This window comes from Rutilus rutilus (genome assembly GCF_951802725.1).
Source record: "Rutilus rutilus genome assembly, chromosome: 10".
Classification (NCBI taxonomy): Eukaryota; Metazoa; Chordata; class Actinopteri; order Cypriniformes; family Leuciscidae; genus Rutilus; species Rutilus rutilus.
The window spans coordinates 33,462,418-33,482,030 of NC_140215.1; the positions used below are offsets into that span (position 1 = coordinate 33,462,418).

Consider the following 19,613-nt stretch of genomic DNA (forward strand, 5'->3'; position numbering starts at 1 on the left):
AAGGCCTAAGACGCGTCTCGGTGTTAATGCAGAACAGTTTACGCGCGCCGTCCCTTGAGACACGCTTAACCCGATCAAGAACAATGAACTAGCACATCAATTCACGTGAACTCTTATTCCAAACGTAGAAGAAGCCAGACTCTTAAGCACACGCACCAACGGTGTTTTCACCTCTTTCTGTCAGCCTGTATTTTTGCTGTCTCGGTATATCTGGCAAAAAAAAAATAGCCAGAGTCAGTGTTAACATTGATTAGGTCTTTCGGAATGGACAAGTGTCACACCTTGCAAATGCAAACGAACTTAAACTCGTATTGGATCTGTCTGCAACACATGCTCTGTCTGCATGCCTTTCTCTCTGAAAGATTAGCAATGATGTGGGTTTAGACACTTCCGGAATCCTGTAGACAACTTGAAAAATGCCATACCCCATCCCTAATTTATACTCTGATCTGTAATTTTATCCACAATTGCTCCAGTTGAGCATTCTGGCTCCCAGATCTGAAAGCCTGCAATTACTATATAATTCTTCGCAATTTTAGATGTCCTAATATGGACTGTAATTTTTGCGCAAGACAATTTCCAGCTATTTCAAGCATCAACATTGTCAAAGTTGTATGTACATAATAAATGGTAATATCAATGCATAGTTTTTAGCATAACATCTTGACTCGCGCGATAATTATATCCGTTTGGAGCCTACGCAAAATTAGCCTGAATTGCATGGTAACTGCTGCTTTAAATTTTTAAAAATTACTCATAATTTTCCCAAAGATTACCAAGATCTCGAGTGCACAATGTCATCAGCGTAATGAGGAGTAAACATTTATGCTAATAATCAGCAATTTTTTCCATCAGCTATAAAGAGGGAAAATAAAGCAGGATTTTTCATTCCTGCTCGGAGAGCGTCTGTCAGCTCAGAGCCCCGCTATAGAGGAGCAGATTCTGGGACCCAAAGAGCCGGAACCCGAGCCATGACTTCTGGATGCTCTTTTCACATTCTTCCCCGTCTCTCAAGAGCGAGATTAGACATCTTATAGACGATGTTCTCCTTTAATGTACGTTAAGGTAAGAAGGATGCGCATGCATTTTACATATAGGCTACATTTCATTTGCTTATTTTGGGGGAATTTGCATGCATTATTATGTGAGGTATTATGATAAGAGAAATCAAGATTTGTCGTACTTTTGCATGCGTTTAAGACGTTTAGAAAATCCGCCGTATTTCTATAAACAGTAACATTAATATAAAACGATGTCACTATGAGCGAATTGGTTGATTTGAACGAATGCGTTGCTGGCTGAAAGATCTTTTTCGGTGTCTAGAGAAAACAATATAAAGCTACACCATTTGCTGCTTTGAATCAGGCTAACGTTAATAAAGTCTGTCTGAAATTGCGAGATGGTTTGTCGATAGAATCCAGTCGAAAATAAAGCAGCCCTTGTTCTATAATTTCACCTCTGCCTTCATCACTCCGACATTGTGCTTTTGCTCATTTTGATCCCTCTTCCCATTGACAAATCTCTCGGTATACACCTGCAAGCAATTTGCCAGCCTTACTTATAACTACCGCTGCGCACCTATTTCACTCTCTCGTTTTTTTTTTTTTCCTTTTCTTTTTTCTCCCCCCATCGCACAGCAAATTTTCTTTCAGTACGCTATCTCTTTTGTTAACAAAAGATTCCACGTGCGAAAAAAAATTGCTCATAATTATCCCGTAGATGGGAAGCTGCATTAGAATAAGTAAGGAGGGAATGACTGTAATTATGTCTGGTTTGATGGGCCCGGCGCGTAATCAAGAGGAGAATAGAGTGAAATAACGCTGACCCTCTCTGCTCCACAGCTGCATGTCGGAGAAAGAGACAGAACAGCACGGCTTCTTCTTTTATTCCTTCACAACAGTTCTGTTTTTGGATATGTTTAGAAAAATATTTTAAATTTGTATTTTTTTTTAGTCAGAGATTGTCAGACACTTGTCGTGCATAAGATAAAAAAAAAAAAATGTTGGTGCAATGATTCATATCAGTGTTAGCTAATCATTAACAAATTTTAATCTAGAAGGTTAGACAGGTTATTTATCTGCATTATGAAAATTTAGCGAGGCAGGAAATCCCCGAGAGAACGCGTTGGGAAGAAAAAAGGTTACACTTTATTTTAACGTGTCTTTGTTGCACTGTATTACACATTTAAGTACTGAGTAATATTAAGTAACTACATGTACTTACTATAGGGTTTGGTGTTTGGTTAGTTGCATGTAAATATGCATAATTTATAGTTATTACTATAGTAACTACATGTAATATATGTAACAATGACACTATAAAATAAAGTGTTACCGAAAAAAGAATAGCCCTAGATGATATTTAGTTTGGAAACCAGTAAAATAGACACTCTATCAAAAACATAATACGAATTAATAAACCATGATGCACGGCAGAGACTGTAAATAATAATGGTAACGCTTTATTTTAAGGCTTTATTTTGTACTTTCTATAGTAATAACAGTCAAATATGCATAATTACAAGTAACTAACCCTAAACCAAACTCTAACCATAACCGTAACTCTATGGTAAATAAATGTAATTAATATTACTCAGTTGGCTACTTATTTGAGTAAGTACAATGTAACGTCGCCTTAAAATAAAGGGTTACACTTTTTTAAGGTGTCATTGTTACGATGTAATTATACTTTTATGTACTGTGTAACATTAATTAACTACATGCACTTACTATAGGGTTAGGGTAGGATTAAGATTTGGTTGAGGGTTAGTTGCATGTAATTATGCATAATTAACTTTTTATTACTATAGTAAACTACGTAACAAGGCCACAGTAAAATAAAGTGTCACCAGAATAATAGCTACTATATTGCATTTAAGATAACAACAACAAATTAATATAATAACAATAATAATAATAAACGTAGGCCTATGTAATGTATTTCTTTTATTTGCAGTGTTATCAAAGTGAATAAGTCTTAAAACTATTAATGGAGTCAAAGAGACGCGAGCTTGTGATCAGAGCGCGCGGGCCATTTCCTGCTTTGACCAGGCCATTTTTAAAGACCACACATGAAGAGTGTCAAAATTTGTCACAATAATTGCTGCACCCCCCGCACTGAAACCCCAACTCTCAGTACTCAAGACAGCAGAGGCAAGGTTTCATTAATTCCTAATATGTGTCATATTTTTTTTCTTTCTATTAATTATAATGTGTTTGAATCTCATTTAGTTAAAATCGTAAACTATCATTCTTCATTTAATTAAAACTAAACAATCAAATTACGATGTCAAAGGTTAGAATCGAAAGAATCTACCCAAGAAAGAGCAAAATATCCTTCGTTTTGTTGCTTGCCGGCATCTATCTGCATCAGAATTTTCTTCAAATGCGCAGTTAAAGCATCAGCCCCAAACAAAAGAGATGCTGAATCTGCATTCCCCCTCCTCCAGAGCCAGGCTTTCTTCATCTGGCCCTCTATGAGCGGCACCTGCCCGATTATTCACTTAACACACGGCCATCAAAGCAGCCACACAAGAGCAGAACAGAGCTTATAGCGGATAAACGAAAGTGAAAAGAAACAAGTGCCCTTATTGTCGGAGGAATTACTGTGTTACAGAAACCACCACAAGATTAATCGCTGGTTCAGATTGCAATGAAAAGCTAGAGGTGTTTTGGAAAAGACACAAAACGACCACATTCTGCAAGGGTGTTTTTTTTTCTGTACAGGTTTACGCTAATATCTGTACGGTCTGAATGGCGTAATGCTATTAATAATAAATAAATTAAAAAAATCACCAAAATGCTTTTTATTGCGTTGTCTGTTGGCAACAAATTCTTTTGGATATTATAGGTTGGCTAAATATTGAAATATTTTCTTGGCCTCTTTCAGTGCAAAATAAGTTTGGTTTTTCATATATTGCATTAATTCGTGGTATTCAGTTGCGTCATCAGTAGCCTGAGTTTCATTCATTTTTGACAAATCAATAAACGTTGCGATGACATTTTGTGGCTTCGTTCATAAACAGATTTTTACTGTTCGAGTTTACACATTATACAAGACTCCATGAAACAAAACAATAAATTAATATGACCGGTAAGCTATAAAACTATTCTTTTTTTTTTCTCAATGTGAAACGGAAAAACACATGAATTTTAATAAACACAATTATGTTTAGATCCTTTTGCACAAATTATTCAGCACACAACGAAAACGACTATTTCTGTACATTAGAGCTGTCAACACTTCCCATCTGACTGTGATGATAGACGCGTTTATCTGATCCAAAAAAAAAAAAACACTCGGCTTTACAAATTGGGTTCAAATCCGAGGGAAGTGTCTCTGTTTTATAGTGCAGCCTCACATCATAATTTAAAGAACATTTGTTTTAAATAAAACATACAAACAGATTTAAAAAAAAAAAAAAAAATTCTAAATAAGTTATATTTAAATAAACACAAAACGCCATACATACAAAATAACTTTGTTTAAAGATTTCTTTGTTCCCTTTAAAATGGGGAAAATCATACTTGCTCACGGTGTGATTTATCCCAGTTTTTACACATTCACCGCGCCATGGCGAAGCCCGAAGCGACTGAATCTCGCGTGAGATTTAGGAAAATGTGATGCTCATGGTGACCTCACAGCCCGTGTTGTGGATAATTCCAATTTTCTTATGGAAAATTACAAATTTTGAAGAAAACGAAAGACATTTCTGACTAGGTACAGTTTGATGAATTGATTTCATGTTTTTTTTTTTTTTTTTACACAACAAAAAGTCACTGAAAGTGGGAGAGTAGCAGCTTTGATTTGACCCACTTTCCAGGCATTCCCTTCAATTGAAAAAGAGACTTGTTTCCTCTCCGGTGCAGACGGCTCTCCTTCAGTCCACGCCGGCCAGTGTGTGTCAGCGAGTGTCTCCGGATCACATCTGGTCTGGGCTGCGGAGTGCCAGTGTGTGTAAGGCCGCAGAGTGACTGGCCTGTGTCGGGTCCCCTGAATTGGGCCATTGGTGGATAGAGGGGCGGGGTTGTTTTAGCAGTCCTGGTTCACATGAGTTGCGGCTGCTGCATAGTGTCCTGGTGTGCTGTGGGATACCATGAGGTGTAACTGGGAATATAAGAGGTCGGCGTGGATGTTTTGACGGTGGCGGTTGAGTTCCAGACAGGCGCTATGGATGGAGATCCGGTGGACAGTCCGCGCCCGTTAGCCAACGCGTTCGTGTCTATTGTTCCTCCGCCCTGCTTCATCAGTTTCTTAAACTTGGAGCGTTTATTCTGAAACCAGATCTTCACCTAGAAAAAAAAAAAAAAAAGAAAGAAAGAAAGGCAAATCAAACACCTGTTTCTGTTATCGAATCGAGCTCGAAAAGAACGCGATTATTAACTTCTAACATGTCCCCTCAAACACACGCGTGATATAAAGTCGATTTCAAAAACAACATGCGAAGATCAAATGAATTTCTTAAATTGTTGCGTAGGATACATGTTTCGCGTTCGTTGCCATAAAGTCTCTAAATTCTTTGATTGAAAGCGCGTAAAAGCACATGCCTGTGTTTGCGTGAGCCCCAGTGACGCGGCGAGCTCGGCTCTCTCCGGCAGAGCCAGATACTGGGTTTGCTGGAACCTCCTGTTCAGAGCCTGCAGCTGGAGACTGGAGTAGATGGTTCGGGGTTTGCGGATCTTTTTGCCTTTCCCGTTGAAACGCACCTCTCCTCCTTCCACCACGGTGTTTTTCTCTGACTCTGGCGCTGGGGAGGGAGAAAGAAAAGAAAGTGTCTCACAAACTGTGCGGCTCACATCACTGTGCACAAGTTTTACAGGCGGCACTTTAGGTATAATTAGCCTTAATTGCATACATTGTTTATAGCATTACGCAATAAATAATTACCAAGCCTAATAACAGCACATCTGGGCTACTCCAGTCCAACATTCTTGCAGTGCGCAGACAAATGCAACGACCAGTGAAGACCAAAATACGCGCAGCGTTTCTTACCTGGGTCCTCCAGTCTCGTCTGCGCCAAAGCCGAGTTGTTTGGGTAAGTCTGCACGGTGCTGAGGTACGGGCTGGAGGAATGGCTACCGACCGAGTTGACGTATGGATAAGGCAGGGATCTGGGGAAGGACGGAGCCGGGCTGTATGCGCTGTCGTGCTGCGGGTGTCCGGACGAGTGTAAACAGTGCATTGAATAATGTCCGTGGGTCATGGATGAAGGCGACATTTGCTGACTTGGTGGCCCAAATTCCATGAACACGCTCTTTCCTGAGACTGGGCTGTTTAGACTCTCTGGTATTGTAGACATGGTCATGTCTCTCTCTCGCTCTCTCTCTCTCTCTCCCTGCTTTTTTGTTTTCTTCTATGATGTGAGTGAAGGATGGATCCCAATTTAAGCTCAACGGATTTTTTCACTTTCCATTCATAAGAAAATGTAGTTTGTCTCTGTGAAAAGTCTAGGTACGATGCTGTGGATCCACACAAACTCGCTCAAAGGTTTGAATCGGGGAATCATGAATATTTATCCAAGGTGCTCTCTGATTGGTCCACTCCCTCCAAGAGCGATGCGGATTGGTAATCTGAGGGTCGGGTCCGACGGACCTGATAAACTCAAGAAATAAGACCAACCTGTGACTCTATTGTGTAATGCTAATGTAGAAATTTAGGGAATGGACCAAGACACGTAGGCCGTATGTGGAAGGCTCAAACCACCAAATTTAACACGTGCAATGTAAAATATCAGCATTTTGATATTTGGTCTTGATAACAGTTTTAGGCCTATATTAGTTAACAAACAAAACAACAACACTACACCTTAAAACCAACCATTAACATATCTGAACAAACGTTTTCGTGTCGATAATGGAATTATTATTAGCCTATATTATTATCATCATCATCATCAATGCATCGACTTCATATAAACAAGTGTAAACAACAAACAAAGTGATATGACATATAAAAATATATATATAATAAACAAATTTAACACGGCCCTAAATTTTATGCTGGTTACGGTATCGTGAACAAACCAAAAAAATTAACACCTAACAAATATGATTAAGTACAGGTATAAATGTGTGTCTCCAAGCAAAGATGAATTACTTTGATGATTCATTTGGTTAAAACGCTATAGTCTCGAGTGCTTGAAGACGCAGTTGAAACCAGCTAAATTAGCATAACACTGTTGTTTAATTTTCATACGCATAATTAGCTGTGTATTTAACACTTGCGGATTCGCATCACTCGCATGCGCGCGTGGGTTGAATTATTGCGCGCGAGGATCAGAGAAACAGGTCGATGTTGATAACAGCTCCTGTTATTTGGTGAATTCCTTTCACATCCAAATTTGGTTGATATTGCAGTGCGTTGGTTATTGTAAAAAAAGAAGAAAAAAAGAAGAAAAAAAAAACGCTGAGAGATTTTTGTTTTTAGAACTGGTTGAGCCTTAAATGCGATTAATTAATCCACGTGACAGACCAAATAATGCTTAAAACAGTAAATAAATATTCAAAGCATGAAAACAAAGCAACAAATTGCACATCTACACCAAGAAAATATATGGTCTCCATGCGTTTAGTAGCCTACTATTTAAAGTGTAGCCTACGCTACTCTATGACGACAGCTACAATATCACAACAACAACAACACACAACGACAGTTTAGATAAATATTCGAATAAACTCAAAATTATATCTAATTAACCGCTATAAACCCATCAAAATGGCTATTTCTAAATACAAAAAGAGCCTAGGCTATATACATTTCTTACGGTTGTATCAACTCTTTACCTGGGACTAAGGAAGCAAAAATTAAAAACCACTACCCACTAAAAATCGAATAATCAAATCAATGTTAATTATTTTTGATGATGAATTATTTTACCACCTGACTAGGAAATCGTTGCGACAGTTATGCAGACCATTGCTTGAAACTGAACATGGGCCATACTCTCTGCTCTTAGATTTCATTATTAGTAAAATAATATACGTTTATCTGTCAAACCTTTTCACGCAGCATTCTGAAGACTCACTCGAGGTACGGTTTGGATAACTGTGACATTAACAAATTGGTGGATGCATGTAGAGAATGGAGTGACACGAACTGATTGAAACATTTTCCCACACGTGAAGCTTTTTCAGACACATTTTCTTCACGAGATCTTCATAAGCAAAAGGACACCCTTCAATAAAACAATTTAGATATTGGATAATATGGCAAGCTGAAAATATATCCGTCTTCAAGACATTGAATAAAATGGGTAACACTTTATTTTACAGTGTCATTGTTACTATAGTAAAAATTATAAATTGAGCATAAAATGCAACCCTAAATCAAACCAAACCCTAACCCAGTTAGCTGATATTACTTAGCCTATAACAGTGTAATAAAGACACTTTAAATGCTACTAACTATAAAATGCAAATAGAAAAGTGGAGAGAAAAAGAAATGGCTTATTTCCCATGAAGCAGAAGAGAACGAGACGTGCTCGTACCGTTTGTGTGCGACTCCCCGTTGAACACGGATCACACCTCCACATCCTCCTTTCATTTCTATCCCTCTTTCTCAGTCTCTGCGGTTGTCTTTCCCCCAGTCTTCATACAAATGGTCATAATCTCCACACGTATTCACTTACTTTCCGTCATGATTAAAATACATTAAAATCAGAAAAGCCTCGAGCAAAAAGTCCAGAACATTGGACAAAAATGTCACTGGCACCAACACGATGCCCAGATGATATGGACTGACGAGCACACTTTAACAATACCTGTTAGATATCCACCGTCCTCAAAATGGTCCAATTTAAAGCAATTTGTATTTCAAATGACATTTGCAATCTACCGCGGGGATTCTTCAACAATAGCGAAAATAATGACGGTATTACAACCGATAATTATCATCATTCAGATCACGCCGGACAAGTTACACGTGTTTATTGTCTTCGATTAATCTGAATTTATGAGAAGAAAAGAAAAAAAAGGACAGCAAATTTCACGTAGAACAAACAAGACTCGCTTCAAATTTGATAATTACATAAATTCCCAATCGTGTAGAATTACTTAATTAGAAAACTGATTTGTTCTTGTATTTGCAATGATTTATAATTATGCAATGTCACATGCTGTTGTTTTTGTTGTTTTATTGAGCATGATCTTTAACATTTTTAGGATGAGCACTAGAGTCTCCAGATCTAAAGTAGAGACAGAATGAATCGTCGTCAGCAAAATGGTATATTAATAAAACTATAGAAAGAATGCTCTCTTATTAAAGTTCACTTAAGAAAACATTATACCTAAAGGATTATTTTACACTGGATTGCCTTTAGAATATTAAATAAATAAAATAAATACATAAATAAATAAAGAAAAAAACGATTTATTACCAAAAGGTTCTGCTATTCTAAATACTATTTTCAAGAGTGGGTTTAGTTCAATGAAAATGGCAAAACGTTGGTCTCTTATTTATAATACATTACTGACATCACATAACAGTATCTTCCTATCCATGTGGTCAGTGCCATAATAATTACACAGCACATTCCAGCTGCCCACCACGTCAGGATGAAACTACAGCAGTTTTCTGTTTAGAGCGACTCAAATAAAGCAGCGTGTGAGATGCCGAGTTATAGAGCACTTTCCAGAGAAGAGGATCATCAAGAATGAGAGTCAAACACCTGCTATGCTGCCCTGATTTAGTGCACCAGGCCAGTTCAGGCCCACTCAGTGCGTGTGTGTGTGTGTGTGTGTGTGTGTGTTTCAGATACAGACATGAGCTGACAAACTGCTTCAAAAAAGAGACAATTGTGTATATGGCCTCATCCGTCCATTCAGGAGATCTGATTCTGAACTGTAAAGGGACTTGCAAATGTGCGTCCGGAGTAAATTTAAAGCAAAGTCCCTGATTAGTTTCTGTTTTTAGTGGCACGGGATTCTTTTTTAATTGTTTCAATATGAAGCTTTTTGGTTAGTGTGACCCATTAGATGTCCTGTTGATAAAGCGTTCCTGAGAACCAAACCCCAAATCCGGACAGATGTCTAATTATTTTAAAAATGGTTAACAGATTGTAAGACATCGTCACAATGGAATTAATAACAATGAAATTCCTGGGTCTAGTGTAATATGAAAGTTGAATATTGAATATGTAACTGCACATTAATATGCATTTTAGTGCTTTTTGTGCTAGTGTCTGTTAATAACATGTTCTGGTTTCCAGTGTTTTTAAACAGGGTCAATTACAAATTCAGATCCGCATGGTTAAGTTGAATCAAAATGTGCATTATATTCAAACTTGACACAACGTATAGACATAAATAAGTTGTAGTGCACCACATAAGCTGTAATTCAGCCTAGACTTCATGTGTTTGCCTCATGTGAAAGTGCTTCCTACTGACAGACCCTACATTATGATGGAGGGGTATTTCAAATGAAAGAGACAGAGCACTTATGAAATGGAATATGATCCCATTATCATATTAGTAAAACACACACATATTCACACTGAAAACTGCAGTGTAAAAAAGCCCTAGACTCAATTTAGTTTTCCTCCATCACATATTTGGACTGAACGAATCAGGTTTAAGTGGAGCGGTTATTAAGACAGCATTAACGTTGACATCTCAACTGGATGCATCTGTGTTTGAGGATGTGCATCGGTCCGGTTTTCATCCAGGGACTTACAATTACACCTTATTTACAAAGCGACACACACCCGCTAATAGGAATTCACCGCTGTTCTTTCCCACCAGCAGCAAAGACACACACAGCGGCAAATTCGATCACACGTAATGATCCAATTTCAGAGCATCTGATCAATCCTGATGATAAAACGGCTGTGGGTTTTTCTGGGTTTCTCCTGGAGGGTTTTAAGCAGCCGGCACCTTCAATTTGCTGCTCCGCTGAATTCCAATGGACAAAGAGACACTGTGAGAGTATTTGTTGAGACTGAGAGCAACATGTGAGAGAGAGGACACTCTGAGGTGTAACCACAGATTACTGTGTCAATCAGTATGGAACGGTTAAGTGTGATGTTAAAATAATGCAGCTGGTGGGTTTGTAATGTTTTGTTTCCATTAGAATGTCAAAGACTGAAGACAAGAAACTTTTTGAGAGAATTAGACACAGTTTAATCACTCACGCTCTTAAAAATAAAGGTTCCAAAGGGGAAGCGAAGAACATTTTGAAGTTCTAAAGAACCTTTTCCTCTATAAAGAACCTTCTTTCCAATGGATGTTAAAGGTTCTTTAAATATAACTATAAATGCACAATTCTTATATTTGTAGAATTTCACATTGCTTTAGATAGACATTCATGCGCTTTCTGTTTCATCCAAATTTGTACATTTTTGAAAATCCATAATCGTTTTTGTGCTAATGAACCCTCTTTGGAGATCAATTCAGAACAGAATCAGTTTTAGAACTGAGTTTAAATATTTAGTTCAGTCATGAAACTCTAGGGGGCGCAGGCTGATCAGTTCTTTACATGCAATCTGCAAGCAATCACATCATTACCACATGGCCAACGCTACCTCACTACCAATTCGTACGATTGAGTACGAGGTGGCTAATTCTTACGAAATCGTACGACCTCACTCGTACGAATTCGTACGATTTGTCTAAACCCCAGTGATGGGTAGGTTTAGGGGCGGGGTCGGGATTAGGTCATTCGTACGAATTCATACGAATTGTGCAACTCGTAAAGTATGTACGATTTAGCAAAAATTGTGCGAATTCGCACGAGTGAGGTCGTATGAATTCGTACAAATTAGCCACCTCGTAAAATACGTACGAATTGCCGTGAGATCAGGTTGGCATGGCTCAAGCTGTCTGGCCTGACAATGAGCCAATGAGATTGTTTGCTCAACATTTAAATATTTTGCTGTGAGCCAGTCCTGCAGTTCCTCTGAACCCCTCCACCTCCCCCAGCTCCACCTGCCTAGATCTGTTATGGGATTTTTAGTAGCGGGAGCAAGTCCATACTTGCTATAGATTATAGATTGTTGTTCATGCATACCATATGTTTTGAGATCATGGATTCATATTATTTTATTTTTTTTAGCTTCAGCTTCAGCTGTTAGGTCTCTTCGCCTCTTGCTCTGCTTTGGGAAAACATACAAACAAAAATGTCTGCAGAGTTGGCCAGTGGTTCACACATATGTTCTCTCCAGCCATAAGCTCTTTCTGCTGTTTCGGATTTCCTGTAATGTATTATTTTATTGGCAGTGCAGAATTATAACACTGGATTATAATTATCAGAATTATGCTACTATGCTAAATTATATCATGTCATGTTTACTGAAAAATAAATCAATTGCAGTGTTAAAGTCTGGATTTCTGAGCATGCTTCATTTAATGAAAGATCAGAGCCTTTAAATTCCAGCCTCCATTCATTCCCCTAAAATATGAAATCTAGCCGCAAATGACAGGTGTGCGTGTCACACGATTGCCAAAACACACGGTTGCGATTCAGCAGCGGTTTTGTGGGCGATTGGATGGAATCTTCTGCTACCTGCTAATCTACACCCATCACTCACCTGGGCCGCAGGTGAGGGCGAGCGGAGACCGTACACACAGCTGCTCTGAGCACGCGAGAGAGACCAGCCAGCAACCTCCATCATTACTCCAGCAGCAGGGGTCAGAACAGTCTGCCCAGCATCCCCCCACATGCCCCAAAATTGCCCTCCAAAAATGACCAATTACCTGAGTTAGGTGCTACTGGGAGAAATAGAAAAATCCGCCCCAATAGATGGTTACTTAATGCATCAAGAGGAGAAATGGCCGTGGAATTGTCACTTGTGGTATGTGGCATGCTTTGCTTGTTGTGTCTCTCCAAGCCCGAGACAGGCAGTCATCAAATCTTCAAGCTAAACAGCAAATTAAAATCAATAAAAGTCACAGCCTGGCAAAACAGGGCCCTTCGGAGCAGCCGAGGCCTGCGGATGATTTTAAACAGCTGGATCTGCACACGCCCGTCTCTATGGCACGGCTTTATTTAGGTCGCTCTCTTACGCATATTGAAACAAGGTTTGATTACACCGTGGCAAACGCACTTCCCCATTGTCCAATTAATGTCCCCATAAAGAGGGGAAACATGCAAATTCTCTAATGAAATAATGAGGCACGGCGGAGGGGGCAGCGGACGGCTGGAGAGCCACGTTCTCCTTCCCTTTAGGGTTTTGTTCGGAGTTAAGTCCCAAACAAAGACGGGGGAGAGGTCAGTACTCCAGCACACCTGAACACGTTTCCCTCTCCCCTTGATCTACTGAGGCAGCCCGCCATTAGTCTTAATAATGGAAAATTGTCATGTTGATACAAGTCTCTCTCTCTTTGTGAATAAGTTGTAGGTAGAAGCTCCATTTATTTCAAAGTTCTTTGTGCCGAAAGGCCAGGAACAGGGGCTTTTGTGGTGGGGAAGAGAAAAAAGGTGCTGGATGCTCTTTCCATAGTCAAGATAATTATCCCCACTGTGACCTTAATGATCCACCCTTCTCCCCCAGCGACTTCTCCGCCCGACCCCTCCTCCGTGCCCCGTGTCAGGGAATATGAAAACCCCTATAATGAAACCATTTTGGCTGATGGAAAAAGGGCTCCTCGAGCTGCACTTGCCACAAAGACGGCTCAATTATGTGAGTAATTGTGATAATTTTCCATCCATTCATGGCTCTTTCTGAAAGGGAAGGAAAGAGAGGAGAAAACAGAGAGAGACACTGAAAGGGAAATTACACAGACAATGTCGAGTGTGAAAATTGTTACACAAAAAAATGACTGTAAGAAAAGTGCAAGTCTATAAATAAATATGTTAATGCGATGAGGCCGTACACGCGCGCGCGCGGCCCCACGTCACAAACAAAAGGCGCGCGCTCGGATATAAGATGACCGCTGTAGGGGAATAATGCCGAGATGAAAGTACATGTGCAGCTGTCTGAAAATTAAAGCTCTTTCGACTTCCTATTGACAAAGCTGAGCCCCTAAAAAAGCTCCCCAGTGGTTAGAGATCATTTTGAGCCCTGTGACAGGAAAAAGGATAATTACCTCTCTGAGAGAGGCAGGCGGACTGACGCGCCCTTCAGACGCGCCGCTGAATGCGCGAGCTTGATAGAAGGCAGGGGAAATAATTTTGTGCTTTGCTTTTTCTTTTATTCCGCGGAACACGTTTGTTGGGTGGAAGACAAGGCGGCGAGCGCCGCTGAGTGCATTAAACCCTGGGTGTTCGCAAATATAAGGTTCCTCTGTCCATCATCTCGCACCTATAAGAGAAGAACTCTGAAATGCATTAAAATGTCTCCGCCGTTCTGCCGGCAGACAGCAGAGGCACTGAGATACTGCATTAGGCTTCGGTTTCCCAGCGGGAGTCAGATTAAACATTTCCTCACAATGCTAAAGGATATTCAGGACTCTTCTCGGAGAAAAGAGCTCAGCCTGTAATTTCTCTCTATGAAGAAAAATCATTCTGCGTCATTTCACAAATGATACATGTAAATGCCGAGTTATTCATATTCATAACCTGCGATTCCAGTTTAATAGTTCTGCGATGAAATTTGCTTTTTATGGGGGGCAAAGTGGAAAGGGAGATGGTGAAAGTATTCAAATATTTACTCTTGTAAAGCGGAAGTGTACACAGACTGAGACTGAGATCTGTTGAACCCTGATATTTCAACAAATAAAGCTGTTAGGGGACCGTCGCATGCGACTAGTCCTCGAGATTGCCATCCTGGATGGTTGGATTCCAAGCGAATCGCACAATGGCATCCTCAGGTTTCTTCTTACTTCTCCCTTCATCCCTAAACTGCTCCCACATGTACGAGGTCTGACCCCCCCATGTGAGGGTCCACACATCTGGAGAAACCGAGGCCACTGGGAACTCAACCACTCAGTCCATGGATTTCTGATTCCCATCGTTTCATCATTCGTTGACACGCTTTAACTCTTTCGCGCACGTATTTGTCCGGTTCTCTCATGGACACACCAGTTGTCATGTCACCCTTGTAATTGCCAGAATGGTTCCTAAGAACCGGAGCTTGTTTTCTGGAACATTTAACACACAAACAGGCAGATACCCCTGTCCTCCAGTCGCTAACACCAACATAAATGACAAAAACAACAATTATCATCATTTAAACTGAAGTAATAACTTCATTTGCATCGCATCTGTCAGCTTAATAAAGAGCTCAATAAGCATAACAAAAGAAGAGACAGCAGCACAAAACACCTGCAAACGTTAAACATATGAATAAACAAACGGTTGAGTTACTGGCGATTCAAAAGACACAGTAACCTATATTTCAGTAGCCTATGTACTGTTAATAATAAAAACGTGCTGATTGTGTAGGTATTCAGTCCCTGTGCTCCAGACGCTCCGTGTTTATACTGATTTATGATTTCCTTACAAATGACTTGTGAATAAGTACAATAAACCAGTGCAGTTCATTGGGATCAAAGAGCATTCAAGCTAGAAATAAACTATGATGTAAATCATAAAAGGTACAAACAATACAGTATTTGATTGGACTGAATGCAGTATATGAGTTTTCACATTCGCTCAACATAATGGTGTTTACTGTAATGCCTCACTTCATGGCTTTATTACATCCAATAAGACTGAGGGTTCTGCAGGGGGTTTGTGAGTTTATGAAAAGGTAATAATGAATTCAATCATTTAAAATGTAAAATTGAAATGAATAAATAATTATAAAATAAAAACCAAAATGAAACGCTACTAAATAAAAGATTAAATATTTCATCATGTGACCATTAACCAGCATCAGAGAACCAACATGCCAATGTGATGTAAATTGATTGAAAAATTAACTTAAAATCTCACTTAAATATTTTCATTCAAAAGGGGTTCGGCTGACTAAAAAAATGTGGGAAATCCTGCCATAAAGAAGTGACCAATATTCAGAGGATCAGATCAAGTTGAAATTGCAGTGGTCTGTAACGAAGCAAAAATCTTGCTATATAAGAGCATATATATATACTGTATATATATATATATATATATGTTTACAGATATTACAAGGAGACTGGATGGATGTTATGTAATATTAAATCTACATACAAAGACAGTAGTAAATATATGTTGTAAAGCAAGGTTTAAAAATGTGTTTTATGTGATATCAGTCAAATTTAGTGGTTTTATTTCAATAAAAAATATTATGTAAGGACAGACATCAATGTCACTTTAATGAACAAAATATCTCCCTAAAGTGACAAATACACTGTTTTACAGCGTATCATATTCAAAGAATTGATACTGTATTCTTTAAATAAATATCACGGTAATGCCAATAAAAATGTAGTGCCTTGTCAAACAAAAACCATGCTAATGGTATGGACCGTTTTGTTAGCTAATACTTTTTAGGTTTTAGACAGCAAGGTTGGTGGTTGAAATAAGCCTGCAAAATGTAAATTTTGGTGGGGAGAGAAAAAAAATCAATAGGTGTGTTTTAGTTCATCTGTGTTTTGAAAAACACAGAGCTGTCAGTGTGCTGGTAAAACCCTCAGACCCCTGGAGCCCAAGTGAGGGGTTCAAGATCCAGTGGTCTGGATGCACGTGTGTGTGTGTGTGTGTGTGTGGTTATAAATGTAGAGTAAGTGTGAGGGATGAGTCGAGCTGTCTGTGTAGAGTGATGCTGACTCCACTGTAATGACAGAGAGGGTAATGACAGAGCCCCAAACAGCAGGAAGAGGAAGATCAATCTACAGCCTGAGAGAGAGAGATGGAAGCGAGGGGAGGGAGATTTCTATTACATTGGCTCTCTGTGTGTTAGCTTGCCCGCCTCGCTGTGGCAGTCGGCCCACGCCACACATTAAAAACACAGTGGATCAATAACTATTAACACTCCTCGGCAGAGTCACACCGCTCACATGTCCCTCTCTCTCTCTCTCTCTCTCTCTTTCTCCATTTCTCTCGGTCCACGACACTGGCCCGGCTCGCAGGCTGATGGGAGCGCGCATGGGGTCAGTGGGAATTGAGAAACGGAGGGAAGGAAGGACAGAATAACGAGAGGGGTGAAATGAAACGAGACGGGAGTTAGTAACCAGCTGCCTGAGCAAACAACACACATTCCTCTTTCTCAGTCCGCTGTTTTTCCTGCCACTACCGCTCATGCATAAAAACACAACATAAAACTAGGCCCATCAAAGGATATCAAAAGTCTGCATGCATGGAGGAGGGGGGGTCTGAGACCACATTGAAAATCTGGGATTTTCCCAATATTGTGAGTTGTGATAATTTGTAACGAAAAATTATCTTAACTTATAAATGATAATGGTGACTAAATCTAAATTAACTGTTTGGTAACACTTTACAATAAGGTTAATTAGTTAACAATAGTTCATGTATTACATTAACAATGAGCAATACATTTGTTACGATATTAGCTCATCATCGGTAATGTTAGTTAATAAAAATCCAGATGTTCATTGTTTGTTCATGTTAGTTCACGGTGCATTAACTAATGTTAACAAATACAACCTTTGATTTTAATAATGTATCAGTAAATGTTTAAATTCATATTAGTATTGTTCATTCTTAGTTCATGTTAACTAAGATAGTTAACTAATGTTAACTAATGAACCTTATTGTAAAGTGTTAGGTTTTATCCAAGTCAAAAATGTTATTCAATTTTGCTAAATATAATTTAACTTATACAACCAAAAGACATTTGTATGGATTCAATTAGGTAGAAATAGAAATAACAATTGCAGGCTCCCACTTTTTTCAGTGCACTCACTCTGGCCATTGAGAACATCTCTCTCTCACGAAGAGGAAAACTGCAGCTGGAGGCATACAACAACAACAACAACAACAACAGCAACATTGTGAATGATTGAAAAGGAAGGAGTTTCTGAGAAAGAGAGCGAAGGATAAACAGACTGGGGAAAAAAGTAGAAAAACATAAAATTAGCTGCAATTTGGGAACATTTCTGGTTAATTGTCCTTTGGGACATGATTTGATCTCCAGATCTAAACATTTAGCTGCATAATAAAGCCTCAGTCAGCAACAGGAAAACCAAAAACTCAGTTATTTCCAGCACAAGCAGCGGATTATTTCCAGTAGCAATGATATCATATACTAAAGTGTCACCTGATCAGGAATAAAATGGTCACCTAGTGTGAGATCAGCAGGATGCCGAAAAGAAGACTTTTTAGATTTTATCCTAATGGTCACACGGAAGCAGTTTACACCTAAATATATCACAAAGTTTATTTTCATCATTTCATTTGAAAAGGTTATTGCTGACATTTAAACATATTGTCCTACCAAAGCACCAAAGTACTGAGGAGTCAACATATCAATTTTAAGTGGCTGATTCTAAAACTATTTAACTTAATTTTTTTTTTTACGGTAGTGCCGCTACGCGTGGGTTGTTTTTTCCCCAATGTCTTTTAAATTTTCTACCATGAAATAGCCAGTTTAATAAAGGCTTTTTATAATTTTCCAAAGAAGAGTGCCTTGGATTTCCTTCTACTACTTTCTACTGAATTCCCGACCCCAAAGAGCACCTTCAAAATACCCTTTTTTGAACTCCTTGAGCACCCTGGACATTTTTTCTCTTATCCTATTTTAACTTTCATGGCAAGTATAGAATTCACTAACATTTACATTTATTCACTTACATTTACATCCTGGTAGTTTTAATCACACATTAGTTGGAAAAAACAATAATAACTCATGTTATTTCTATATTAAAGGTACACTACGTAACTTTTGGCCCTCTAGAGGTTAAAAGACAGAACTGCATGCATTTTGTGGAAGAACATTGTTTTGGTTCTGCTTCGGCTCTGTGTGACTGTGCGGATGAATATGATTATCCTACTGATCATAAAACATTCACTATAGGCTTTAGAAATTTAACCAGTTTAGATGGAAAGGATCTTAAGCTAATAGCTGAAGACGTTACTGTAGCTTTACCCATTAATAGACACGGTACTTCCTTGAAAATAAGGAAGAAATTAATAACAACCTTAGAATAAGGTTAAAAGGTAAAAGGAATAAGGTCAAATAATAGAAACCTTGAAAATAATAACAACCATAATGAAATGAGCCTTTCAATGTAATGCTTTACAATGAACTCTGTTAGAGAGCTGCTTCTGTCAGGACCACTACCGTCAAATATGATTGACAATTAGCATACAGTTTGGATTGGCGGAATGGTTCCGTTCTGGGCGAGAACTCCCTGCGCATCCATGCAGCCTAGCATGGATAAGAGCAGGGAGAGCAGCAATAATCCCCCTTGGGGTAAACAGAACAGAACCAACATGAAAATTGCAAATATATTTAATTCAAGATTTTAAAAGTACAACATATTCGATAATTGTTCTGATTCAAGGGGAATCAGAATGTCAAATCCTGACTGGGCGAGAGGAGGAGCTGGGGATGGAGGAGGGTAATTAGCTCCTGAGAACGCAATAGCTGCTGATAATACTGAAGGAGCTTATATATGTATACAGTGATAGGTGTCGTATTCCTATAGGTAGATGCGGATCAGCTGATGCGAGCTTGACTAACGTGACCTGCCAGAACTAACGCTATGCTTGATATATGGCAATTTATCTGTTCAACAAAATACCTTACTCACCTGTTGAGTGATAAAAACACCATCTCTGTGTCGCTTTTACAA

At 38.9% G+C, this 19,613-nt stretch overlaps 1 protein-coding gene across 1 annotated transcript; it reads right to left on the reverse strand.

The window, feature by feature from the left end:
- Window positions 1-3,766: 3,766 nt before the first annotated feature.
- Window positions 3,767-6,482, reverse strand: dlx1a (distal-less homeobox 1a). Its single transcript, XM_084422373.1, has 3 exons — window positions 5,992-6,482; window positions 5,547-5,746; window positions 3,767-5,291 (listed from the first exon to the last, which is right to left on the reverse strand). Exons 1-3 carry the CDS (start codon window positions 6,302-6,304, stop codon window positions 5,046-5,048), a joined length of 759 nt encoding a protein of 252 aa, XP_084278499.1. The 5' UTR covers window positions 6,305-6,482; the 3' UTR covers window positions 3,767-5,045.
- Window positions 6,483-19,613: the final 13,131 nt, after the last annotated feature.

Bases quoted from the DNA above. Each gene is read 5' to 3' on its own strand.
- dlx1a (XM_084422373.1), bottom strand. From the start codon at position 6,304: ATGACCATGTCTACAATACCAGAGAGTCTAAACAGCCCAGTCTCAGGA. The intron at 5,747-5,991 runs GTAAGAAACGCT...CTCCCTCCCCAG, and splicing joins GACGAGACTGGAGGACCCAG to CGCCAGAGTCAGAGAAAAAC. The intron at 5,292-5,546 runs GCATGTGCTTTT...TTTTTTTTCTAG, and splicing joins TGGGGCTCACGCAAACACAG to GTGAAGATCTGGTTTCAGAA.